This window comes from Orcinus orca, chromosome 2, assembly GCF_937001465.1.
Source record: "Orcinus orca chromosome 2, mOrcOrc1.1, whole genome shotgun sequence".
Taxonomy (NCBI): domain Eukaryota; kingdom Metazoa; phylum Chordata; class Mammalia; order Artiodactyla; family Delphinidae; genus Orcinus; species Orcinus orca.
Window position 1 is genome coordinate 196,278,268 of NC_064560.1, and position 25,929 is coordinate 196,304,196.

Sequence of the window (25,929 nt, forward strand, 5' to 3'; positions counted from 1 at the left end):
CATTTTGGAGAAAAAAATCGGGGAGGAAGAGGTTATCATCTACACACGGCAAAATTCAAACTTCTCAGTGTCCAGTTCTGCCAGTTCTGCCGAACGCATACAGCTGTTGTAACCACACCACTATCAAGCTCTGTGCAGATCCATCACTAAAGGGTTAACTCTTCGGAGGCTCGTAAAAGCAAAATTCACCTGTCAACATACTTTAAAAAGGATTTTTTCTTTCCAAACATCACCTCCTTCATTTGGAAATGCAAAACGTCACCTCCTTCATTTAGGATCCCAAGTGATCCTACACCAGTCAACACACGGCAGGGGTAAGCCCCCCTCCCCCGCCGCAAGTGGCGCCCAACGCTAATCGGCTCCTCCCCCGCCCACCCCCCCCACCCCCGAGTAGACACTGGGGATAGAGGATACACAGTTGCATCGCCAGGCTGGAGCCACGAGGAGGAAGAGTTTGATGCTGGAATGACAAACTCCAAAGCACTGAATTCTTCTCCCTAGTAGGGCACGGAGCGTGGGGAAGATGGCCAGGGCGCGTGGGAAGAAACATGACCTATTTTCAACGACTGTTTTTATAACTGGGAATTGAGGGAGAGAAGCAGGGGCTAGTCCCCGAGCACCCCCGAGGGCACCTGAGGTTTGGAGAGAGGAACATGAGAGCCACACCGTCCTCGCCTAAGCAGCCGAGTGACGACGGGAGGGAGGGAGGGAGAGAGGAAGGAAACGGGTGCGCGAGCCAGCCCCACGCAGAGCCGAGCCGACGAAAGCGAGAGGGACCGACCCCGGCCCCACCCGGTGGGTGCCGAGGGGCCGGGCGCTTCCTGCACCTGCTGCCACCTCTGGGCGGGCAGAGCGGGGAACGGAGCTACGGCCGCCGGGAACGGACGCTGGGCAGCGGTGAGCGCGCCCCCGCCCCAGGAAGGCCGGAGGGCAGAGACCGTGCGGCGCCCTCCGACCTCGCCGGGCCCCCGGCACCCAGCCTTGCCCGCCGGGCCCCAGGGCGCACCCCGACCCCTGCACCCTAGGCCCAGAGCGGCCGGCGGGGCGCGGGCCGGACCACGGCCGAGGGGCGCCGGCCGGGGTTGGGGGCAGCCTCGCAGCACTCTGGGCGGTGGGGGGGGTTGCGACGCGAGTCTGCCCCGCGGGCCACGCGCGCGGAGGGGCCGCCGCCGGCACTCACCTGCCCGCTTGCCCCTTCGCGCAGCGGCGGCGGCGCCACACTCCGCCGGGACCCACAGTCCACCTCAACCAAGCCCCAGGCGGTGGCGGCGGCGGCTGCGGCCGGACAGGCGGGGGCGGGACCGCTGCCTGAGACGGCCCCGCCGCCGCGGCCCAACCCGGTTCCGCCCGCCCCAGGCCCCGCCCCCGAGCCGCCGCCGCCGCCGCCCATTGGCCCGCGGTTCAGTCGCATGGGCGCGGCACCGCCCCACCGCCCCCCGACCGTTCCGCTCGGGTTCCTGCCCAGCCATTGGGCCGGCGGGCTCCGGGGCCAGAGCGGCCTGCTCGGCCCCCGCCAGGTTCCGGGCCATAATTGGCTGGGCTGAGCCCATGCCCGGGCGTTAATTGGAAGACCGGCACCCCCGAGCCCCGCCTCTCGCTCCCAAGTTCCGTTAGCAGGTTCGGTTGCTCCCGAATTCCCTCTCTCCGACGGGATGGGCCCTCTGGTGGGCTCCTCCTCCCTCACGCAGCGACCGCTGACCCGCGGGGAGGGGCCAGGAGAAGACTGGCGGCTCGTTCCACGTTTGAGAGCTCTACTTTCTTCTCATTGGTTGACAGGCGTCCCTCCGGTCGCTTATTTCTAGTCCCGGACGCAGCGCGATGACGTAGATTTCCCGACATTCCACGCCCAAGATGGCCGCAGTCAACAAGGAGAGACGTTGCTAAGGGGCTTGCCTGAGGCGAGGGGTGAGTGACGGACGGACCGCGGGCAGCGCCACTCAAGTCCCGCGTACCTGGAGGTCGGATTAGGGTATGGCCACCTGCCTCCATCCGCTGGCGGAGTCTCTCTTTCCGGCTTCCGCCTCCCTCCGCTACCCCCCGGGTGCAGATCGAAGTTAGCGGGCGACGGCGGGGCCGCGAGACGCGCTCCGGGAGAGGGTCTGAGGCGCAGGAGCGGGTCAGGGAGGCCGGCGCGGACCGTAGAGCAGGTAGCGACGCTCCAAGTGAAGGGCGGTTAGCGTTCGGGGACTTTCTGGAAGGTGGGGAGAAAGGGCAGGGGTCTTAGGCGCGCACACACTCAGCGGTCCAACCGAAGACTACCCACGTCTTTCCGGTTATTTCGCAGTGTGTTGGTCCCAACCTTGGTAACGCCTGAGACTTTGGGTATCGTTCCACATCTGGGGTACTCTGACTTCGGAATCTGAAGACCCGTGTAACAAGGGTGGGACTAGGAATGAGGAAAAGGCACTTCCGCGGTTAGTTTCGTTTTTGCCGACACATCACGCTTACCGACCCTCTCCTGGGTTGTTTGGTTTGTTACCAGAGGAATTGTTCTTTAGAAGGTTGAGGCGTAAGGCAAGAGGATATCTAAAAGCTCTCAGACTATTCCCCGCACAAAGCATGGTCGGTAGCGCTCCCGAAATTTGGCTTGCCAGTCAAACGGAGCTTTCGCTAAATCTTCTGACGTTAGGAACGGCTTCTCACAGCATTTAGTTGAAGATGGCCTGTTTTATGTTTTTAAGGTAAACTTGATAATGCTTGTGTATCTCTTGTGTATCGTTAAAGATACCTAGCACACTGCCTTGCAATTCTGGCGCTGGTTAAGGTTTGTATGAATGATGTTGCTAGAATGAAAGCTCCACGAAGGAGCTTTATATCCTCAGCGCCTAGAGCACTGCCTGACAGATAGTAAACTGTCTTCATTGCTGAATGAATGGGTGGATGATGGTAATAGTTGCGGTATTGATAGACATTTGGTTAAGATTCTTAGTGTTCTTAGATGCCTGCTTGTTAAATAATCTTGACTATGAATGTAATAGTTATCCAGGATTGCTTTGTTTTTTCAGAGTGACCACCGTTGCTGTCTAATTTTAGTTTTGTTTTTTTTTTACTTTTGTCTCCTTTTGATTATCTTTTGATGCTTTGTTGAGAAACATTAGTTGATTCTTGTATAAAGCATGTTAAATATTTGTTCCATTTTGAAAACGTAGTTTACACCAACAAGCAATAAAGAAACATTTTACTTGCTAATGAGATCGTTAAATCTTAAATGGCATCTCTAAAGTTGAACGTCATAAAGAAAAACAATGGTCATAGTTTTGGCTTACAAAATAAATTGTTCGTTTCAGGAGATTATATTTGAAAGCAATGAGAGTTTGCTAAGTATCTAGAAGGAAAAATGTTTTGTTGTCTCTAAAACTAGGTCAAGACAAAATCAAGAAGGATTAAGTTCAAGGTGATTGAGGAGATTATAAAGAATATCTAATTGGATTACATCTAATTCTATTTTTAGGGTCAAATAAATGATATACCAAAATACATGCAGATAAGATTGTGAAATTATTGTTCATAGGTTTTGAGGAATCTTAAAAGTGCAGTTAATGATAGACTGGAGTCTGATAAATGTGTCAGTTTTTGCAGAGAGCAATTGGGTGGCTTTGGATGCTAGAGCTTATTAGTAATCTGTTTTAGAGTCTTGTTGGGACAACAAGAAGAGAGCTTCTAAGTACTTGGGAAAAAGGGCTCATACCCTCAAACCAACAGAGCTTCAATTTAAGAAAACCAGGTGACACAAATCATGTTTTCTTTTGTTATAAGTTTACTAGACTGGTGGTGGATGGGGGATTGCTAGACATGAGTCTGTTTAGATTTCCTTAGGACACTGAACATAATCCCTCTTCCTATCCTAATAGACACAAGAGAGAAGTATACTGGGTAAGGTCTAGTTAGATGGATATATGTCCGTTCAAATTACCAAACCCCAAATGCTGATTAATGGGTTGATGTCAACCTGAAGAGAGGTCTTTAGAGATAAGTTGCAGGGCTCTGGCCTTGCCCTTACTCTGGTTAGCACTTTTTTTTTTTATTACCAACTTTAAATATATGAGGCATGCTTCTCAAATTAATAAATGCACTCAAAACCTGTAGTGATAGTTAGCCAGTATGTTAGATGGCACTCAGGATTCAAGAGTTCTTAAAGGCTGAAATTATAGACCAAAACTAACAAGATGTAAATTTGCCAGGAATTATTAAATTTATCAAAACTCAGTTGTGGGGCTTCCCTGGTGGCACAGTGGTTGAGAGTGTGCCTGCCGATGTAGGGGACATGGGTTCGTGCCCCGGTCCGGGAAGATCCCACATGCCGCGGAGCGGCTGGGCCCGTGAGCCATGGCCGCTGAGCTTGCGCGTCCGGAGCCTGTGCTCCGCAACGGGAGAGGCCACAACAGTGAGAGGCCCGCGTACCACAAAAAAAAAGAAAAAAAGAATAGATATTTCTACTTTGTATTTCCCCGCTTTTCTTACTTAGATACTAACATAGCTATGTATGCTTTCCTGCACCTTGCTGATCCTGGAAGTTTCTTTATACAAGTACTTAAAGATCTTTCTCAGTCTTTTTTAATAGCTACATGGTACGCATTTGTGTTAATGTACCATATTATTCAACCAGTGCCCTAATGGACTTTCACGTTGTTTACAGTTTTTGCTGTTATAAACAATACTTTGAATGATCTTGTGCACTTGTTGTTTCATAATTGTGATCTTATTGTCAGAGTAAATACTTAGAAGTGGAATTGCTAAATCAAGGAGCAAATGTGTATGTAATTTTGTTAGATATTGCCAAATTCCGAATCTCTGTGAGAGTGGTTCCGCTTTGTACTCCCACCAGCGACGTAAGAGATTACCTGCTTCTCCCTGGCCTTGCCAACAGAGTATATTGTCAAACTTTTGGACTTTTTGCCAATCTGATAGGTGAGAAAATATATCTAGTATGACATCTAACTCCCAGCTCTTCATACTCTTACTGAGCATCTGATTGGGAACTCTTCATACATAACTGAGGCTTTAGTTGACCGGTCTCCCCCAGCCCCCACCCGTTGCCCAGTTCAGTCACACAGAGTGTAAATTAGTTCAAGAAGATTACTTTTCTCCAGGTAGTACTTAATTCTTCCTGTTGGAGGGAACGTTTCTCTTTAGAGCTCCCAGGTGCAAGGAGGAGAGCGGTCAGCCCTCCATGTCACCTTTCCCACCAGAAATGAGGCAGCACACAGGAGAAGTTAGGCTTCCAGATTAACTGATGGCCCTGGCCCAGAGCCTGGCTGCTGAACTGCTATTTTCTTGCTGAACCAGACCAACCTGGTTCTAGCTACCTCTTTTAGAACCCTTTTGCTGCCCTGTATGAAAATGTCTATTCTCTGATCCAGTTTACAAACAATTTCCATATTATAATGGCCTCTAGGTGAGAGTCCTTATTTTTTGTTTTCTTTTCTCAGCATACAGCTTTTAGAGAATCTCTTCATTCTGAATGAAAGAGAAGAGGATGAGAAAGCAAGAAAAATTTAAAGGAACTCCTTCTTTCCCTTGTGGACTACCTCCCTCCATCCTTTCTCCCCAGATCACTACACCCACACCCGATCTACATTGCTCAGTTCAGTGGCTTGTGCAGATATGAATTCATCCAGTCTGGTGGCTTTTCTAAGTGAAAGTACCTAAATGAAATCAAGTAAACTAAAAAAGGGAAAATTTTGACTGGATGCTGGATGGAAGAAATGGATAATTTTGGAGGATAAATCTTTTGGGGGGGTTAGGACCAACCTGGGTTTTACTGAAGAACAGAATCTAGACCAGCATAAGGGAGGTGGGCCTAGTGAAAAAAGGCAGAAGGAAATGAGACAGAAAAGCTCCTCCTTTTAAGCGATGAAATTTGGGATTTATCGTACTGTGAGTCACTTAAGAGTTAAATTTGTGTTTGGAGGTACGCCTGGGCTTCTAACTACCAATCAGTAGTGCTTCTGCTATTGAAAAATTTTTATCAAGTACAAATCTGTGATCGTAGACTGTTTATAATGATTGGGATTATTTAACGTGAGGTATCCCTTTCCAACATTACTGCTTCTTCTCTTTCTTTTAGGATTCTAACATTTTCAGAAAGTCTGTTGGAAAGAACAAGTCTACTTCAATAAATGAAGGAGAATAAGGAAAATTCAAGCCCTTCAGTAACCTCAGCAAACCTGGACCACACAAAACCATGTTGGTACTGGGATAAAAAAGACTTGGCTCATACACCCTCTCAACTAGAAGGACTCGATCCGGCCACTGAGGCCCGCTACCGCCGAGAAGGGGCTCGGTTCATCTTTGATGTGGGCACACGTTTGGGACTGTATCCTGATTCTGGGACCTGTGATAGACAGACTCCCCACCACCACCACAAATTAAATTAAATGCTATAGACAAAAGACCAAGTAGCATCCTTGACTAAAGCAGCTCTTAATTAGCTTTCTTATTTAAATGTTGCTTCAGATTTGCTTGGCTCTTCAGGGATTTTCTATTTCCTTTTTATCATTTAAATGTGTAGAATTAGCCTTTGAGCAGGTGGCCACCAGGATGGAAAATAGCACCCAGTGACCTCAGTTGAAGTATTTCTAAAGGATAGTGAAGCCCTGCCTTACTAAAGCATAGACTTCAGCTTGTACCAGAATTCCGACACCCGGAGATTCCCATTCGCCTGCTTTGCCACTGATAGTGTTTGCTTTCCCACTGCTCTTGTTGTTATTGTTTGTCTTTATTGTTTTTTCCACATTTAACTAAGACGTAACCTGTAAAAATTCTTGGCCAAAACCCTTAACCAGAACAACAGACACTATGATACCCTGGCAACTGGAATAATTTATTTTCATCGCTTCTATATGTTTCATTCCTTCAAGCAATTCCCAAGATATGTAAGTGTTTGAATTTTATTATGATTTTCTATCACATGTTATTATTTCCACACAGTTTAGTGGACAGATTGTAGTCTCTCTTTTTATTTTATTTTCCAGAAAGTATTTATTTTTGTATGGTACATATTATATATAAACAAAAACAGCCTAAAATTTGTTTTTTTCCCAATTAACTGTATTAAAGTATTTTTAAGTTTTTTATTTACTCCAATATGAACCATAATCATATTGTACTTAGTGTGAAAATTTGCTTCCTTGTTACTTTTCCCAAGATAAAATTGGCCTTACAGTTGAGAGCCAACAAAGGCCAAGACTGCGTAAGTTCTTTATACCATTTCCATTATTCTTCAGTTACTCCTTAAGACATGGACGGTCTTATGCTCTGTGGGAGAGTCTGCCTCAAGTAGCTTTCAGTCCAGGGTAGATGGTATGACAGGTACAAAACACACTGTAGAGAGTGAGGCCATAGGAGAGGTACAGAAGGAAGGCTGTAGCATTCAAGGGAGAGATTAACTACATCATAGAGGGATTGAGGAAAATTCTGGGGAGGAGGTGCCAGCACTGGGTTAAGCCTTGACTGTAAGTAGGACTTACCCGTGCTGAGATGGGACAGAGCAGCAGTCCTACAGAAAGCAGCGTGAGCCAAGGCCTGGCGGAGGCCTGCGCGGCAGCCAGGAGGCCTGTCGGCGGGAAGGGCATGCTGGGACCCTGGGTGCTAAGGTAGACTGAACCAGACCATAGTGGGCCTTGAATGCCAGGCTAGGGAACTGTGGCTTCAGTAGGTAAACTGAAGTGATGGAAGGGTTTCATGAAGAAGAAGAATTAGATGTAACAGGAAGTTAGTCTGCTGGGGGTCTTCCTTTTGCTAAGATTTTACTTAGTTTTGTACACATCTTCCTCATTAATTTGTGACGTTCTAGGGGAAGGAGACCGTGTCAGGATCCGCTTTGTACCCCGGCACAGGATCTCACTGATGTCTAACGTGGTCAGGATTCTGTGAAGGGAGGGGCATGTAGGAGAGACTGGAGCGAGCGGGCAAAGAAAAGCTGAAGGTAGAGCAGTGAGAAGATCGCAGTGGAGTAGGAACTGGACCAGGAGCCAGGCAGCGTGAGGAAGGAAAAAGAAAGCGTGGGCAGTGGTGCAGAGGCGAATTCCAGAGGACATGCATTTGGGTGCCCCAGTCAGGGAGTCAGTGTCTTTGAGATTGCAATGTGAAAAGAAAATTGGTTTCTGTGACTTTTTTCCCTTTTTGGTGGCTACTTTGTTTACGTGACATTTTATTCAGAAAACTAAATTTAAAATAATTTATGAAGCCAAATGGCGGGGCGGGTGGCGTATTTGTATGTGACATTTCCTTCAAGATTTTAGAGTGTCCAGGTGTTTGCAAATGAGAAAGAAGCTGGCAGGAGAGTGAGGGAGCCCAGTTTGTTGTGAAGGCCCAAAATGCTTTTTCTGTTCTGTGTGAGCTTTGATAACAGGGTCTCAGGAGCTTTTGTCTCCCTTTTAGGTGACAGGAGCGTGTTGTCTCTTTCTGGCTGGGAAAGTAGAAGAAACACCAAAAAAATGTAAAGATATCATCAAAACAGCTCGGAGTTTATTAAATGATGTACAATTTGGCCAGTTTGGAGATGACCCAAAGGTAAGAGTCATAACTTCCTGCCTTCAGGCCTTGATTCCTCACAACAGCATTATGATAGAGTTCCCTGTGTTGACAACGGCCGTGGCCCTGTATCTGCCAGTCCCCTGTGTCCCTAAGAGGACTTATGCAGAAGGTATTCTTCCTTGCTTCTGTGAGAAAGGAGGGAAGATAACGTAGCCTACACTTAGGTAGCATCTGCTAATGTGCCATGCTGGGTTGTGAGCCCGTTAGGGGCAGTAGCATATAGAACATGTGTGAACAAAGTCCTCTCATGGCCCTTAGCACTCCTAGGCCCAGAAGCAGTTTGGTTTCTTGGGTTCATCTCCAGCTGGCTTCTGGGAAGACAGAATGTACAGATGCTGGATGTACAAGTGTGTCTACGTGTGCTGTGTGTCTTTTGCTTCCCAAGAGTGGTGGAAGGTATTAACATTTGCAGACACCCAGGTTGATATACTATCCATCCTGTCCCTTCCCCCCAACCCCTGCTAATGTCAGGAAATAATGGTAAAATAATTGTATACATGATTTTATTATGTTCTAAAGAGACCACTTTCGGGTCGGTGGCAGCTTTCCTCCTCCCCTGTTCTTGTCAAGGTCCCCCCATTGTAACCCTTATAGCACTTGCGAATTAGCCTTCATAATGTTTGTCACAGCTCATAATTGGATAGATTTTAACCAGATAATCACACAAAGAACATTCCTCTTCTCAACTGTAGATCTGTGAGAGCTAAGACCCTGTCTGTTTTGCCTGATACCTAGTGCAGTGGCTAGATAGAGTAGGCATTCAACAGGCACTTGTTGAATAAATGACAAACTAAGGATGTGGGGAGAAACTCAGAATCACAGTTAAAGCAAAACTAAGCCAGATGATGCCGTTCAGCACGTCCACAGCCCTGTTTTTCCTAGTCAGCTGGTACTGCCTCCCACGGTAGTCGGCCTCCCCCACCCAGCAGAATCTGTGTGTGTGTCTGCAACGTGTGTGCCTTCCAGGAGGTAACAGGCCCAGAATGCTTTTGCACATACTGTGGTTGTGATTTGTAAGTACTGTCAGTGTGGATAACTCTGTCCCTTGAACTTATTTTATAAATCCATTCTCCTGTTTATAAAAATGTGAGCCCATGAGGAATTCATACTAACAGTGGTCAAAAATGTACTTTTATAAAAGTAACGTAGCATCAGATAATGTTTCCAGTGCCTGTGGGTTTTTGATTTTCACACAGCAGGGAGACAGTTGTAGGAATGTGTTGTGCTTTAGTCAGGTCTTGGTCACAGGGGCAGAGGGACCTTGTGGCTGATGAGCTGTGGTTACCCAGAAGGAGTCGCAAAGATCTGGAAGCACCGCAGGGCAAGGGCACGTGGCAGCAGCTGGCGTGTTCTGTCCAGGGCGCCTTTGGAGGAGTCCCCTTCTGCTTTCAGCCTTTACCCACTGTACCAACACATCAGGAAACTGAGATCCCGGCCAGGCACAGTGAGGCAGAAGTTCTGCAGCTCCAGGGCCCAGAAGTCAGGAAGAGGGCAACAGCCATGCTAATGAGGCTTTTAAGCCAGGCCAGCCTGACTCAGGTGGGCAGAGGGGCTTTGCAGCCTGCCCTCCCCTCTCTCATGTGCAGTCTCCCCAGGCATGACTGGGTGTCGGGGCCAAAGGAAGGAACCCGGGATCTGGGAGCAGTAAGGACATTGTGGAAGACATTTTCCTCGCCGGAGAGGAGGGAAGTTTGGGGGGAGGCGGCAATATAAGCAATTAGAAAAAATACGGTCCTGAATCATGTGCAACTTTTTTGTCTTACTTAGCTTTGCCCTAACTCTGTGGTTTCTCCCTGTTACATTAATTTCTCGTGTGTTCAACAAATATTTGTTCCAGGCTCTGCATTAGGCACTAGACATGAACAGGTGGCAAAGCAGGCCTGGCTTTTGCTCTCATGGATTTTACAGTCGAGTGGTGGGACAGATTTTAATCAAATATTCAGATAGCCAGCTACCTGATTATGAGTTGTGATAAATGCTATAAAAGTTATTGAAAGGTGCGGTGAGGGCATTCGATCTGGGAACCTAGACAGGTGCTCCAGACAGGAAGTGTGGGGCTGAGGGAAAGTTCCCTGAGGAATCATGTTGGCACACAGACCTATAATTATTCCATTAATTGAGTATTTGAAACACAAAGGGAGGCCAGGCCTTGGGCTGTCTCGTAATACTATATGAGCTACAGTCTGGACACTTGGTAAAAGATTGTTTCTAAATTTAAGGGATATGTTGAAACTTCTGGAAAACAGGTGGTAACAAAAGTGGGGTGGGGGGACAGTGATAGTGGGATTTTTTTTTATACTGTGTGAAAACCTTAAGATTTTAAGACGCTTTCCTGAGAGAACACTTGGGAAACAAGGGTGGAAAGACATTCACCTTGCCCTGCCGTTTGGAGTAACACTCATGGTAGAATCATCTCTACATTCTGTGAAGTGTGGTGCCATACTTTAACCTGAAAGCCAGTTATCTACGTGGCTTCTCTTCCCAGAGTTAACGGGTTTATGCAGCTGTTAATGATGAGATTGTCAGTCTCTCCAAGGCCCTTTCTTCTTCGACTCAAACAAATGATTGTAATTGTTCTTGCCACACAGAGCATCTTAATTGTATTTTACAATCAAGTAAAATTATAAGTGCTCGGACAGTCAGGCTCTACAGAGGTTGAATTCAAGAAGTTGTTTATGGACATTAGAAAGCATAATAAAAGAAGAGATTCCATTTACAGTAGCAGCAGTAAAATAATATATCCAGGAATAAACCTTATAATAAATTTGTGGAAACCATGTTGGGGCGGGGAGGCTTTAAAACTACTGAAGGACTGAAAAGAAGATTTTCATAAATAAATTTTTGATAGAAGATTCAGTGTAGTTTAAAATGCCCATTTCCCTAAATTATTCTGTAAATTCAGTGAGTTCCCAATCAGAACATCAGTAGCTTTCATTTTTCCTAGAATGATACTAAATAAAATGATATTAAAATGCAGGTGGTGGGGGGAACATGGCTAAAACAAGAAAGGTTTTTAAAAGAGGAATAATCATTGAACTGTCCCTTCCAAATGTTAAATCTCTGATCCTGGTACAGAAGTAGACAAACAGAGCAGTGAACAGAAAAGATTGTGTGTGTATGCGCACGTGTGTGTGTGTGTGTGTATAGACAGTTCAGGATGTGGCTTAATAGAAGAGAAAATGATAATTTACTTAGTAAATGACATTGGGATACCTTGTTTCAGGTAGATGAATGATTAAAACACAAAAATGATGTTCCCCCATTCTCTCTCTCTCTCTCTCTCTCTCTGTCTCTCTCTCTCACACACAGACACACACACACACACACAAAATTCACTGTCCAGGTTTGCATGAAGCTGCCACTGTCATAATCTTTCTTGCTTGAAATTTTCAATGTAAATGCCTGGAAGATTGCATTTTTTAATGGAGGTCTGGAAGGAAACTAAAGTATCTGTAAAGGTCTATTTTGTAAAGGGGGCTCATCTGTATGGAAAATAATAACATTTCTAAGAATGTTTACTTTGTTTCAAGTAGGTTTTAAAAATTAACTCTGATTGTTTTGTCTTCCTACTTTTAGTTCTTTTCAGAATTTATCATTGTCTGTGAGCATGTTAAAGGCCTGAGTGGGAGAGAGGAGAAAAGGAATGAAAAATAGTTGCTAAAATATAACTTGAAGAGAGAATAAAAGGAAAGCTCACTTTTTTAATGCTGTTTCTGACGTGTGATTGAAATTACTGTCTCAACATTTGTTATTTCATTTTTAGGAAGAAGTAATGGTTCTGGAGAGAATCTTACTACAGACCATAAAGTTTGATTTACAGGTGGAACATCCGTACCAATTCCTACTCAAGTATGCGAAACAGCTCAAAGGTAAGAAAAAAAAGTTAAGAGAACTTTTTCATTCTGAAATCAGATCTTTATAATAATTTGATGATACTCAGATTACGCTTCTCAAAAGAGGATAGCAGAAAGTTCAGTGTGTGAAGTACCTAGGCCATAGCTTGCCAGACAATTCAATATTATAGCTGTTAACGCTGTTTCCTTTTATGTATAAACAGATTCTGTCATCCAGTTGCCAAGTGATATGAGGCAGGAAAATGAGTAAGGATTTTTTAAATAGCCTAATAAAATCAGGCTTGGAGCCAGGTTTCCCATAAATGGTGGTTCAGTGTAGGTCATGCAGAAAGAGAACAGAGGTGGGACTTGGGCCTGCTCATTTGTCCTTGTTTCCCAGGCAGAAGCTCTTTGCTGTGTATTGAGGGTGGTGCTAAGCACACAGTAGGCTTTAAATAAGTACTTGTTGCTTCTCATTCATTCTTCTTTTTTTTTTTTCCTTTCTATTACTAATTTGCCTTTTCTTCCCCGTTTCTAGGTGATAAAAACAAAATTCAAAAGTTGGTTCAAATGGCTTGGACATTCGTAAACGACAGGTACATGGGTTCAAATGTTGGTTTAATTATGGTGTTTTAAAATAGGTAGGGACTTTACGTGTCATCTAATCCAAACCCCTTATTTTGTAGTCAGGAAACTGACTTGCCCCAGCTTAAGGAGCCAGTTAACGGCAGACTTGGAGTTAAAGTCCAGGTCACCTGCTTCCCGGCAGAGGGGATACCCTGCCACATCACGGTGGTATAGGATGCTGAAATCTTATCACCAGTTTGAAACATAAGTCCTAAACAATACACCAGAGAATTTTGACAAGTATATACTTAAATCCATTTCGTTTTGCAAAATTGCAAACTATATATTTGCAACTTTATACTTCCTTGTAGTGGTTTTAGAGCCTTGATGTTCTTGGAGCTGAGAGATCTAAGGAGGTGCTTGATAGGGAACAGAATGCCCGCGAGTTGCCATCATGTAAGGAGATGGTTCAGTGCTAGGGTTCCAGCCGTTTGAAGAACTTAAGCATTTTCATTTGTATTTCATGACATAGCAATTTTTTTTTTTTTTTTTTTTGCGGTACGCGGGCCTCTCCCATTGCGGAGCACAGGCTCCGGACGCACAGGCCCAGCGGCCATGGCTCATGGGCCCAGCCGCTCCGCGGCATGTGGGATCTTCCTGGACCGGGGCACAAACCCGCGTCCCCTGCATTGGCAGGCGGACTCTCAACCACTGCGCCACCAGGGAAGCCCGACATAGCAATTTTTGAATGTGCTGGAATTCTGATTTTTTAAGGAACAAATTAGTAGCTATAGTTAAAGTAACTTATCTCGGTACATTTAGAAGACTAAAAACTTGCTTCTTTATAATACTTTATTTGATCATGTATAGGGAAAAATAAGCAAACTGACATTTAGATATGGCATCTAATCTCCATGCATTGGGTTAATCATAAACGTTTGCTCATCCGAGTCGAGTCACCTCTTTTTCTTGTTGAACTAGTCTCTGCACGACCTTGTCACTACAGTGGGAACCAGAGATCATAGCAGTGGCAGTGATGTATCTTGCGGGACGTTTGTGCAAATTTGAAATACAGGAATGGACCTCCAAACCCATGTACCGGAGATGGTGGGAGCAGTTTGTGCAAGACGTCCCTGTGGATGTTTTGGAAGGTACGGGGCGTGCTGAGCTTTCTGCAGGGTGTTCCACATTAGATCATTCTTCCCTGTGAGGAAGAATGAGTCCCGAGAATGGATTCTCCCAAACAAGTCCATGCAAACTATTCTTTAATTAAATTCTCTAATGTAATGTTCATTCTATCCAAACACATAGTTTTGGTGAACTAAAAATGCACACCAGTGCTGTGCACACCAGGGATTGGTGAATTACAAATATGACAGCCACATATTGGCCCTTGTAGGGGAATCGCACCTGCAAGGGAAATGGGAGTATGTTTTTTTCTAGGTAGAATTTTATTTAAAATATCAATTTGTGGCAAATGTAATTGTTTCCTATCATTTAGACATCTGCCACCAAATCCTGGATCTTTACTCACAAGGGAAACAACAGATGCCTCATCACACGCCCCATCAGCTGCAGCAGCCCCCACCTCTCCAGCCCACACCGCAAGCGCCACAAGTGCCACAGTCACAGCCGGCTCAAGGCTCCGAGCTGCCCCAGCCCCCGCAGAAGGACTCACAGCAGCCAGCCCAGCCGCAGCCACCACCACCGGCCCAGCAGCCCAAGAAACCGTCCCCGCAGCCTAGTCCCCCCCGGCAGGCGAAGCGCGCCGTGGTGAGTGCGCCAGGTTGGCACTGGGTGCGGCCGGCTTCCCGTGGCGACACCCCACCTGTGTGTGTTCCCCTTTCTGAGGTAGCACACGGAACACCAAAAGCAGGGAGTGACACGATCCACCTCCCCGTCTGCCTGTATGGCCACAGGCAGCCTGACAGCTGGCGTGGTAAGAGGAGAGGTACCTTTTGGAGCCAGGACGGCTCTCTCCTCCTCCAGCTGCTGCTGCCTGTGTCAGGGCCCCAAAACGTGCCCGGGTGTAGTTTCCACATCTGCACACTGACTGCCGGAATAGGTGTCTCCCATGTCTTTAAACGACACAGGGGTGTTTGTAAAAGTTTCTCCCCATGGTAGCAGCCGCGCCAGTGGAGGAAGCCGTACGTTGTGACACAGACCCCAAGGAAGTCCCACGGGATAGGCGCGGTCAGCAAGCACCCTCATCACGGTTAAGACAGCTCGATGGAGGGCGTGAAACTTAGTGCTCAGAACTCACTAGTCAGAAAAGTTAGTAATTCTGCCTGCTGTCTGATTTGAAAGGGGAAGAGGAAGGAGGCAGAAATGATCTGTTAGGTGCCATAGTTTGCTCTGCAAGTTCAAGCCAAAATTAATTTTTGTCTGAGTCCACGTTCTGGCTATGATTCTGTTCAGTGCCTGAATAATCAGTTTTTCCTCCCTGCATCTAGGGCCTTGGTTAACAGTTGTGTATTTTCTTTTGTAACAGGTTGTTTCTCCCAAAGAAGAGAGCAAAGCATCAGGTAATTTTATGTTCTTGTGTTTCGTTTTTTAGTTTTATATGTTGTTAACAAGACTTTAAATTCTTAGTCAAAAGTTGTTTCCTTTCAGATTTAGATTGGCCTTAAAATTTAACGTTAGAGCCCATCAAAAACTTTACGCTAGCTGCGTTGTCTTCTCTGTGTATTCCCTGACTGTATATTTTTGGATTGTACTTTAACAGTATCAATACAGAAAAAAAAAAATTAGTGGCAGTAAAAATGTGCTTGGTAACATAAGTCAAGCCTCGGTATCCACGGGGAATTGGCTCTAGGACCCGCCTTGGATGCCAGAACTCGCAGATGCTTGGGTTTCATAGTCCACCCTCCCTGTCCACGGATGCGAAGGGCCGACTGTATATCAAAATATAATTAGGAAAGTAGGCGAACTGCTGCAGCAACATTTATTTTTGGAGGTTAGTTAAGCCCACCACAGTCGACAGAGTGAAGGGCCCCGGGCACCCCCAGACTGAGCACCAAGCAGCAGAGCGATGGGTAGAAAGGATCGGAGCCGCAGTAGGCGTGCTGCCCTGCTGCTTACGGGGAGCAGGCTTCTTTTAAACACGTTTTTTCCCCCATATTTGTGGAGCCCAGAGTTGATTAACTTGTTTCTGTATTGGAAACTAACAAAGTGTGAACAAAACCTTAAAGATCACAGAGGAGAAAACCAGAAGTGTTTTGTCTCCGGGTCAGCCTGTAGTACTGAACCCTACGCTGGCACAGACCATGTTTACTCATTTCTGTTTCTCTGTCACTTAGTTCCAGGGTAGGAACCCAGTGAATTATTTATTGAACTATTGTGAGATCTTCAAGTTACAGTAAAGCTCCTTTTTCTCAGGATCTTTGTGGGGATGATGAGTTCATTACAGGGGAGATTTTTTTAGCTCCAGATGGGCAAACAGTAAGTGCGAGACACAGAAGGGGGGCTGCACTCCGTGCCGCAAGGATGTTGGGTCAGCTGAGCTGGCGCTGTGTCTTCAAGAGGCAGAAATGAGCCCGGGTGGCCTTGGAGGGGGACTTGCCTTGAGCAACAAGGGCTGACAGGGTGGAGCCTTCAGGCAGAGGAGCAGAGTGAACAGTGGGGTGGAGAATTTGGGAGATAACAGAGAGGGGAGTCTTACTGGACTGTGAAGGGTTAAAAAGGAGTAGCTTTTGCTAGGACTGAAAATGTGCTAGAAGCAGGTGATAGCGCCCACCTGGTGGAGGGTGGATTCTGCATAGGCAGGGGAGCCAGTGGAGGCGTTTGAGCAGAATGGCACGGTCTGAGTTCACTGTAGAGAGAGTTCCCCTGGCAGCAGTAATGGCAAGAGGGTGGGGAATGGGGAGGAGCCTGCGAGCCCCAGAGTGAGACCTGGTGTCGGGGGTGCCTTGGGGCCTGGAAGCAGGACCCCACTGTGCTCTGGGTTGCAGAGGGCTGGTGAGCACTTGACATGTGACCTACTCCAAAAACACCACGTGCCCTCAGTGCAGAAGACACACGGATCTCTAAGAGAGAAAAGAACATTAAAAATCTCATTAATAAAATTCTACATTGATTCCACATTAAGATGACAAAATTCTTGATAATACCAGGTTGAATCAAAGACCGTATTAAAATTAATTTCACCTCTTTGTACTTTTCAGCGTGGCTACTAGAAGATGTAAAATTGCCTGTGTGGCTCTACTTATATTTCTGTCGGACAGCACTGACCTAGATAACCTCAGCTCAGCCGTCTGTGGGAGGGGCTGGAGGGGGGCGCCTGCGTGAGAGGGGTGGGCTGCTCGGTCTCGGGACGGGCCCAGGAGCCTGCTCCACGGTTTGGGAGAAGAGATGGAAGGCAGAGGCATAGATCTGCAGCTCCTCTGCCTAGAGACGGGGGATTTGGTCTCTGAGGAAGAGAATAGAGAGAGGGATGTCCCTGGACCTTGAACCCAGCCTGTGTCTGGGACACAGGAAGCCAAGAACGTTGAGCAGTGCCAGAGCAGAAGCAGAGCAGAGCAGCGTACGAGCCAGAATAAAGTGAGTTTCAGGAAGAAAGAACCAAACCATACAAGCGAAAAGATGGCATTCTTTTTTGGTAGTGTGCGCGCACCCTGTACCGTCACAAACGGAAGGTGCTGGATGTGGCGTAGCCTGTCTTGGCAACTTAGGAGTGTCATTGAGGATGCTGGTTACATGCAGCCGCTCAACCCTAAAGGATGGGCTCTGTCCTCTGCCCCAAGCGGTCCCAACTACCTTGCTTTTCTGTCCATTTGCCAGCCTCCAGGTCTCTACCGACGCCAGTTCAGGTGTGCTGCTATAACTAGGAGTAAACATTTGTGAGAGAGAAAACAAACTTAAGTGTGCCTAGACAAGAGTTAAAAGGTGCCGGCTTCTCCTGGGAGCACTTGGGGCCTTTCTCGGTGCTCTGTGTGTTAGTGAGGACCCTGACGGGTACCCCTTGGTAACTGAGATGCAGTCTGCTGCTCTCATGTCATTGGAGGGCTCGTCTTAAGTGGTCAGGAGGAAGTTGGGCAGAGGTGGAAAATGGGCTGGCGGACTGTAAGAAGCGAGAGGGTTTTCAGAAGGAGGCGAGAGGCGTGGGGTGGCAGGAGCTGGAGGGGGGATGTATTTGTTTCATTTGTTTTGTTCTTTAAAAAGGATGGTTTAGCTGGTGCCTTCCTCAGCTTCCCTTAAAGCCTTGGTCATATCAGCCTTTTCCCCCAGAAAATTCCTTAACAGTGCGTTTTTCTTTTTCTCCTCTCTCGCTCTCTCTGACATACTTATTCTATATGAAGAGTAGCTTTTTAATCTACTTTTTCTTTTCAGAACCACCACCACCTAAAATTCCCAAAATTGAGCCCCCTCACCCTCCATTGCCTCCAGCCCATCCACCCCCAGGTAAGTGTTGCCTGCAGGCAGCTGGGAGGGCCAGCTTTTCTCGCTGCCTTTTTGAAGGGCACACTTGGGAAATCCTGGGGAGGATTTATGGAAGAATTTCAGAAATTTAGAGAGACGTTAATGACCTAGGATTTTTTTAAAAATTGGTTTTTTTACAACCAGATAGCTTGAGGATGTGAATTCTAAGTATATCTGAATATTCTCTGACCTCTCGCATCCAGAAATGGTGGAGGATAAATGACTTTAGAATCAGTTTTAGGAAGACAAAGCCCTGCCAACTTAGGAACATCGTCGAGATCTGGGCAGATGGCTGTCGACCTTAGACTCCAGGCTCTCGCGTCGGCTTCCCATTGGCAGGGCGTCTCCTCAGTACCCTTTGGAGAGTAAGCAGTTGTTCATGGCGTCATGTGGAGAATAGAGAGAAAAAGCCTTCACAGGCACACAGTGAGCTGGGATGCTTCCTCAGCGGCATTAAAAATAGAGGAGAAAAGTTGTAAAGAACTTTCATTCTTCAGCTGTGGCGACACTGTGGAAGGTGAAGTGTCCAACTAGAGAAGGCAGGAGTTAGGGTGTGTGTGCCAGAAGGTGGGAGATACTCCAGCGACTTCTGAGCTTCTGGGGGCTTCAGCTCTTCCAGTCAGCTGCTGGCCGCCAGGGAGCCGGGGCGGGGAGCGGTGCCCCCGCCACACAGGGCACGGGCCGGAATGCCGCTCACGTGGGCCGTTGGGGTGTCAGAGGCCGTCCCGGCGTGTGTTTAATGCCACGTCACTCGTGTGACCACCTCTCAGGCGTCCTGCCAAATGCCAGTGCCGCCCGCAGACGGTGCTGCATCCTGGCCCTGGGCTCACAGCCTCTGGAGGCAAGACGGGCAGAAAGAAGGGGCCCCGCGCACGTTTGTACTAGAAAGAGGGCTGGGGGTCTGGGCGGAAGGGACTGCGTGCGCCCCCGGGACTGCCCGTGCCTGGTGCGCTGGGGAGCGGGGAGGGAACACCCAGAGTGGCTGGAGGCGAAGTGCAGGGCCTGCGTGACAGCACATGAGCCGCTGGCTTCGGGACACAGGCGCAGGCTGTGCTGTCTGGCTACAAAGGTGACAGCTGCTTGCCGCTTCTCTGGAAGACGGCCCACAGTGCTGTGACAGGGCCAGGAACCCCCGGGGTGGCCGTGAGCTCTCGGGGTTGGGGGGTGGGCTCCCCTGCCCCGAGGGAGTTGGTGGATCCCCCCCTACACGCGCAGCCCCCAGGGGCGCCCTGCCGGGAGCCGTCCCAGAGCTGGCAGTGGCCTGTCTCCCTTCTGCAGACCGGAAGCCACCCCTCGCAGCCGCCTTGGGCGAGGCTGAGCCGCCAGGCCCCGTGGAAGCCGGTGACCTCCCCAAAGTCCAGATCCCCCCTCCGGCCCACCCGGCCCCAGTGCACCAGCCTCCGCCACTGCCGCACCGGCCCCCGCCCCCGCCGCCCTCCAGCTACATCACCGGCATGTCTACCAGCAGCTCCTACATGTCCGGAGAGGGCTACCAGAGCCTCCAGTCCATGATGAAGACCGAGGGCCCCTCCTACGGGGCTCTGCCCCCCGCCTACGGCCCGCCGGCTCACCTGCCCTATCACCCCCACGTCTACCCCCCAAACCCGCCCCCGCCGCCCGTGCCACCGCCGCCAGCCTCCTTCCCGCCACCCGCCATCCCTCCCCCCGCCCCTGGCTACCCGCCCCCCCCGCCCACCTACAACCCCAATTTCCCGCCACCACCGCCCCGCATGCCGCCCACCCACGCAGTGCCCCCTCACCCTCCTCCAGGCCTGGGCCTGCCACCGGCTAGCTACCCGCCTCCAGCTGTGCCCCCTGGAGGGCAGCCGCCTGTGCCCCCACCCATCCCGCCACCTGGCATGCCTCCAGTCGGGGGGCTGGGGCGGGCAGCCTGGATGAGGTAACCTGGCGCCCTTCTTTCTTCCTTTGTTTTTTAAAGAAAAGTTTTTCTAATTAACTTGAAAAGTAGTTTAAGTGGGTAAGCCGCAGGGTACCTTGTATAATGCTACACAGTTGTAGTATGGGAAGAAATGGACCGGACCCCCAAGGTGAAATTGGGGTGGTCCTCCACATCTGGGGAGTGGGGACAGCAGCTCTCACTGGAGCCCAGGCAGAGCCGGTTGTGACCCGACTGTGCGTTTGGTCTCAACCAGCGTCGTCCGCGAGTCCTGCGCTGAGTTACTTTACACTAGTGAGAATGTTAACCAGCCATATTGGCTCAATAAATAGCTTCAGTAAGGAGTGAATTTCCTTCTAGAAATCAGTGCCTATTTTTCCTGGAAACTCCATTTTAAATAGTCTGGTTCCATCTGAAGTCAAGCTGTTGTCATTGCTGTCATTCCATGATGTTCTCTCCCATGACACGTGTAGGTCAATTGAACCACATTTTTGATTTAGAGATACTTACATCCTTTGCGTTTAAGTTATTTTGAAGGGGTTGACTTGCTGGATGGCTCTATTCTTTTTCCTCCAGGAAGAAGGGGAGAAATGTACTTGGAAGTAATGTATGTTTACATCAATTTGCAAATTCCTGTACATAGAGATATACTTTTTAAGTGTGAATGTAACAACATACTGTGAATTCCATCTTGGTTACAAATGAGACTCCTTCAGTCAGTTACCCAAATAAAATCAGTTCTGAAATGACGCCTTTGTTTGTTATGGGCACGAGGTGGGGCTCCAAGCCTTAGCAGCCCCTGGGTTTGCAGCCCAGAAGCAGATGTTCTCCTTCTGGACCCTGGGGGCCAAGCAACAGGCAGTGGAGGAACGCTGCCCAGGAGAGGCCTGGCCACCGGCCAGACCCAAGCCCCTCCCTGGGCAGTACCCTCATGGGGCAGCCTCCCACGTCCAGTGCCTGCGTGGGCTTTCTTGGGAGGAAGCAGTTGAATTTCAAGCTGGTTTGGAACTGTCAGTGTCCCTCCAATAGACAGGGTCCTGGGTTAGACCAGGGTTTGGATTTGAAATGCTTTGCATTTCTGGCCTATGACTAGAGGCCATGGAGCAGCAGTCAGCGGCCCCCACCATCCACCCTGAGGGGCCCCATCACCCAAAACAAATGAGCACTGCGTACCCACCAGAGGCTTGCAAGAGCCTTTATTTATCTAGCGCAAAGTATACACTATCACAATCTTCTGTTACTCCTTTTACTAAAATAGTTCAAATCAATGTTTTTACCACACTATCAAAAAGTTCTAATTTTTTTTCTCTCCCCAAATCAAAGTGGTTCAATAGAAGGTAGAAACGGGCACAGGAGTCCAGGGCTCCCAGCTCTGCCCAGAGCTGGGGAGGGGGCGGCCCCAGTACTCGGGCGGTCACATCCGACAGAAGGTAGATAGAGCGCGGCTGCCGGCCTGGGGCCAGGGGCCAGGCGGTCCGCCCATTCCCAGAGAGCAGCACAAGTACTTCCCCCACGTTATGAAAAATATACACCTCTCCCGCTCTGCAGTCATGCATTTCCTTTGTTTCTTAAAAAAAAAAAGTCAGTAGTATGTATTGTTTCCTCTCAAGTTTTCAAGAAAAAAAAAAAGTCACTTTTTTCTCTTTAAACAACACTGATGTGTGGCTAATAACTTTTGGATAAAAATGTGCTCAGTGGATTCCGACTCCAGGATGGGCTTGGCCACCTGGGATGAGGCTGGAAGGGTGACATCCATCACAGTGGGAAAGGAAGCCACAGCACAGGTGTCACACGGGGGCTTCGGGCGCTAGAAACAGTGTGTTTATGAAAGGACATCAGGTTCAGCAACACCCCACCACGAGCTCTCAGAGCTGAGGCTCCAGATGGGAGGTTCGCCGGTGTCACCCCCTGCACACTCCCTGCTAGTGGCAGAGCAGGGACTCACCCCGAGCTGGCCCCCGGGACCCTCCTCCCAGCCGTGGGCTCCCGCTGCAGCTGGGCCCCAGGCCGGCGTGGGGCGCGCAGAGGCGCTGCAGGCTTTTCGACAGCTTACGTTAAAAGAGATGCCGTCACAGGTACGATTCTGCCCTCAAAAGCCATTCCCATGCAGTGCTGGCTCCAGGACACAGGCAGGGGCAGGAAGGAGACGTCGGCACCAGCTGGTGCTGCCTCCATGGCGGGCGGGAGGCTGCTTCTGGAGGGAACGCCTGACCCACTCCCCGGACGCCACCGCAGCACTAGGGGACAGGGTCACCTCCCTCTGGCAGGGAAAGGTCCCTTGGAGGCTGTTCTTCCCTGGGTCAGTCTGCAGGAGACCTGCAGTCACCAGGACACCTGACTTATTGCTTATTTTCAGTGGTGGCCAAGCCAGCCTGACCCAGACGTGACACACGGGTTCTCAGATGTGGCTCCCACCCAAGAGACCCAGACCCCCCCTCGAGCTGCTCCATGGTTCTTTGGACTCCAGGACCCGGGAGGGGGCCTCTGCCCTCCAGCTGACTGCCCACCCGGGCAGAAGTCACCCAGAACATGACCGAGGATGTTCACCCAGCTCCAAGTGCACACCCCTAATGACAGGGAACTCACCACATGACCTAGGGACCAGCTCCTTCCAGAGAGCCCATAGCTTCCTGTAACACCCAGGGCAAGAGGGCCGTGCCCGACGCCGTCACCGGCACCCGTTCAGCACTCCTCGGGCACAGTGAGGGCCGCGGGCCTTTCCCCTGAGTGTCGACCCAAGGGTGCCGATGGCAGACAGGCGGTGGGGACGGCTCAGCGTCCCCGCTGGGGAGAGGGACGGGGCAGCCTCGTCCGTCCCCTCACCTGGTCCCCATCCCTCGCGTGAGCCTCGGATGAGGCCTGTCCGGTGCCAAGCCAGCCTCTTGGGCTCTTCGCTCGCCTGCGCACAGAGCTCTAATGACCACTGGAGTCCAGCGATGGGGGAGGAACTGCAGACAGCGGGTGGACGGGGGCTGGTTACAACAGCGGCCTGTCCCCGCCCCCCAGGCTCTGGGATCTCGTCTGTGATACGCCACTGATCACTTACGCCCTCGGGGCCTCACTGCCCTCGCACACAAACTTTAAAATTTACATGTCTCGCTTTACAGTTTATACACGATCCTTTTACACTGAAGGTCTTACTTGATCCCCAGAGCCCTGCAAGGAGGACCTTAGGCTGCCCACTCTGCAGGGGAGGACTCTGAGGCTCGGGAAGGGAGGTGACCGTCCACCGAGAGGAGGCAGCAAGGCAGCGGAACTCAGCTGGGGCCTCCGCCCCTCCCAGCCCACCCACCAGCCGCCTCTCCAGCAGGAGGACCCCGTTGGCTCGCGTGCTGTGAGTGAGGATACAGGCTGACTAGAGCTGATGGCCTCGAACCTCTGAGCCCTCCTTTCCCGACCAGGGGCCCAGAGAGGCTGAGTGACTTGCTGAGGGTCACACAGGAAAATGAAAACCAGAGCCAAGCAGGGCTCCTCCCAAGGAGGGCAGAACTCCTTCACCTACGGCCACACGACTCCGTCCACAGTGATCCAAGAGGGGTCCAAGCTCCGGGGGCAACCGTTCCTGAGCAGAGGCCTGGCCACGGCCCGGTGCCACCCATGCAGAGAGAGAGGCCCAGCCCAGAGACTCCACACAGCCCATGATGCGAAGCACAGAAATGGAGGTGCCTCGGGCCCTGGGCAGGAGAGACCCAAAAGGATAGGGCACAGCCTAGGACAGGGTGAGGGGACACTGCAGAGTGTGTGGCTAGGGGTAGGGGCGTGAACTCTAAAAACAAGCAGAGCCGGCAGCGGGGAGGCTGGGCCCTGGGGCCAGAGGAAGGGCCGCGGGTGAGTTTCCTCGTCCACGACTCTGGGGACCCACTGCTTATGGAGCCAGTGTTCAGGCCACAGCAGGCGGGTCAGAAGTGGTGCCCCGTGCATCAGTCCAGCTGCCAGCGGCCTCTGTCCAGCACAGGTGGCAGCCGGGGATGGAGGTCTTGATGAGGTGCCCCTCCACCAAGGCTGGGCACAGCCCGGCACGGTTCCTGGGCCGGACATCTCTGAGCAGCCTCAGCCTCTCGCCAGTGGAGCCCAGAGCCCAGGCCCCTGAGCAGGAACGAGGTTGTCCAGGCCGCTCTGCTGCGGGGAATAGTCTTCCCGGTTTGCTGGTGTGTGAGAGGTGGGAAATGGAGTCGCACCCCCGGCAGCCAGGCCACAGCAGGCAGCGTCCTATGTACAATTCACCACGGAAAAAGAAGACAGTGGCTCGGCGCGAGGGCCTGCCCACGTCTGGGGACCCCAGGCAGGGCCAGTCCACGTCCACAGGGGAACGGCCCTACAAAGGCCCTTTGAACTGGTTTCCAGACAGGTGCTGCCGGATGGAGGGCTTGGAGCTGGCGGCATCTCCCAGTTTTCTCCAGACCACCTGTGGGGAGGGGCGAGCTGTGAGTGGAGGGCCCATCCCAAGCCTGCCCAGGGGCCTGTGCGCACAGACTGCCCCATCGCTCTTCAGAATCACCTGCGTCCCGAGAGCCATGGGGCCAGGAGGGGACACGGAGGCCACGTGAGGCCCAGAGACCCTCAGAGTATGTCTTTGCACGTCCACCCTTCACAACCACACCTCCCACCCCGAGCAGGTCACATCTGGGGGCAGACTTGGCCTCGCGGCTGTCCAGTGGGGCCTACAGACCCAGGAGGCGGCAGAGGAGGGGGATTCGGGGCACCTCATCCCAAGCGAGGCCCAGGTGCACCCCGTGATCCACCTTCCCTGCTGGCTCCCTCACGAGTCCAAGGAGACCATGCGTATTGGCCAGGCGGGTCGGGGGATGACGCTCTGCCTCCCCAAAGACCCAGAGAAGCCCAGCTTCCAAAAGCCAAGGCAGCTAGCTCCAGGGTGGGGCGTCCTGCAGAATGGAGCGTTCCACCTGCACCCCCGTGAACAGCACCTGTGCGCTGGCAGCCAGCAGGGGCACCAGCATGCTGGGAGGCTGGGAGCCAGACAGACATCAGGGGACAGGGGCCAAGGGTCAGGATAAATGGGGCGAGCAAGACCAGAGATCAGGGACCCTGTTCTTGGGGAGGGAAGGGGGGAAGGAAAGAAGGAGGGGAAAGGAGAGAGAGGGAGGGGAGGAAAAGGAAAGGGGGGGAGGGGAGGGGAAGGGAAGAGGGAAGGGAGGTGGGAGGGGGGAGGAAGTCAAGTGGACAAAGAGAGGCCAGGGCTCCCGAAGCCCCAGCACCCGCTCCCAGCCCCCCAGGTCACCGGCCCCTCCTGGGGGAGTAATGGCCACACAGGGCCCACCCCCCCAGGTCACCCCCGGCCCGGCCCCAGGAGGCTCACGTTGCACATCTCTCGGACGATGGCCTTCTCCTTCTCACTCAGGTCCTCCTCACAGCTGTCCTGGAGCTGCCGGTCCAGGTTCTCATGTACCTCTAGGACCTGCAGGGGACAGGGCCCAGGGTCAGGGGCGGAAGCCACCAGGCAGGCCTCAGGCAGGTCGCCCTGAGCCCCGGCTGCAAACGGGAGCCGTGGGGTCCCGGGACGGAGGGGTGGTGTGCAGGGAACAGGGGCATGGAGAGGCCTAAGGGCCAGGTGGTCCTTCCCCGCTTCGCGTCCTCTCCCCGCGGTACAGCGACACCGGGGACGCTGCACGAGGGAAGCAGCACCCCGTGTCAGCATCGGGGGCAGAGCTGAAGACA

General features: G+C 50.7%; 3 protein-coding genes across 18 annotated transcripts in view; 1 reads left to right on the plus strand and 2 right to left on the minus strand.

Moving 5' to 3' along the window:
• Positions 1–1,338, minus strand: part of SETD3 (SET domain containing 3, actin histidine methyltransferase) — a 70,022-nt gene extending 68,684 nt beyond the window's left edge. Inside the window, exon 1 of one of the 2 annotated variants that reach the window (XM_004262384.4) lies at positions 1,181–1,338. The gene's annotated coding sequence lies outside the window, so the exon portion shown is untranslated. The remainder of the gene's footprint in view (positions 1–1,180) is intronic. The other variant, XM_033419967.2, reaches the window with a different exon arrangement.
• CCNK (cyclin K) lies at positions 880–21,002 on the plus strand. 4 transcript variants are annotated; one of them, XM_049706504.1, is made up of 13 exons: positions 1,464–1,617; positions 1,777–1,905; positions 5,430–5,584; positions 6,068–6,316; positions 6,794–6,875; positions 8,383–8,514; positions 12,302–12,407; positions 12,910–12,967; positions 13,920–14,089; positions 14,440–14,711; positions 15,430–15,463; positions 18,267–18,338; positions 19,635–21,002. In XM_049706504.1, exons 4-13 carry the CDS (start codon positions 6,120–6,122, stop codon positions 20,258–20,260), a joined length of 1,749 nt encoding a protein of 582 aa, XP_049562461.1. In that variant the 5' UTR covers positions 1,464–1,617; positions 1,777–1,905; positions 5,430–5,584; positions 6,068–6,119; the 3' UTR covers positions 20,261–21,002. The 4 variants fall into 4 exon arrangements, with proteins under 4 accessions (XP_033275910.1, XP_049562461.1, XP_049562460.1 ...); XM_033420019.2 differs by lacking the exons at positions 1,464–1,617; positions 5,430–5,584 and adding an exon at positions 880–897; XM_049706503.1 differs by lacking the exon at positions 5,430–5,584 and having other exon boundaries at positions 1,777–1,969.
• A 432-nt stretch (positions 21,003–21,434) lies between these two features.
• The window catches only part of CCDC85C (coiled-coil domain containing 85C), an 83,818-nt gene continuing 79,323 nt past the window's right edge, over positions 21,435–25,929 (minus strand). For all 12 annotated transcript variants that reach the window (XM_033420059.2, XM_049706505.1, XM_049706506.1 and 9 more), the window contains 2 exons: positions 25,571–25,669; positions 21,435–24,658 (listed from right to left, as the gene is read on the minus strand). In XM_033420059.2, the coding sequence (XP_033275950.2) occupies positions 24,569–24,658; positions 25,571–25,669 (189 nt within the window). In that variant the 3' untranslated portion in view covers positions 21,435–24,568. The remainder of the gene's footprint in view (positions 24,659–25,570; positions 25,670–25,929) is intronic.

What these genes read in the sequence shown, in the direction of transcription:
- CCNK (XM_033420019.2), top strand. Translation starts at nt 6,120, where the DNA reads ATGAAGGAGAATAAGGAAAATTCAAGCCCTTCAGTAACCTCAGCAAAC. An exon ending in AGTTTGGAGATGACCCAAAG is followed by an intron (nt 8,515 to 12,301) that starts GTAAGAGTCATA and finishes TTTCATTTTTAG; the next exon opens with GAAGAAGTAATGGTTCTGGA. An exon ending in AGAAGAGAGCAAAGCATCAG is followed by an intron (nt 15,464 to 18,266) that starts GTAATTTTATGT and finishes TTTTCTTTTCAG; the next exon opens with AACCACCACCACCTAAAATT.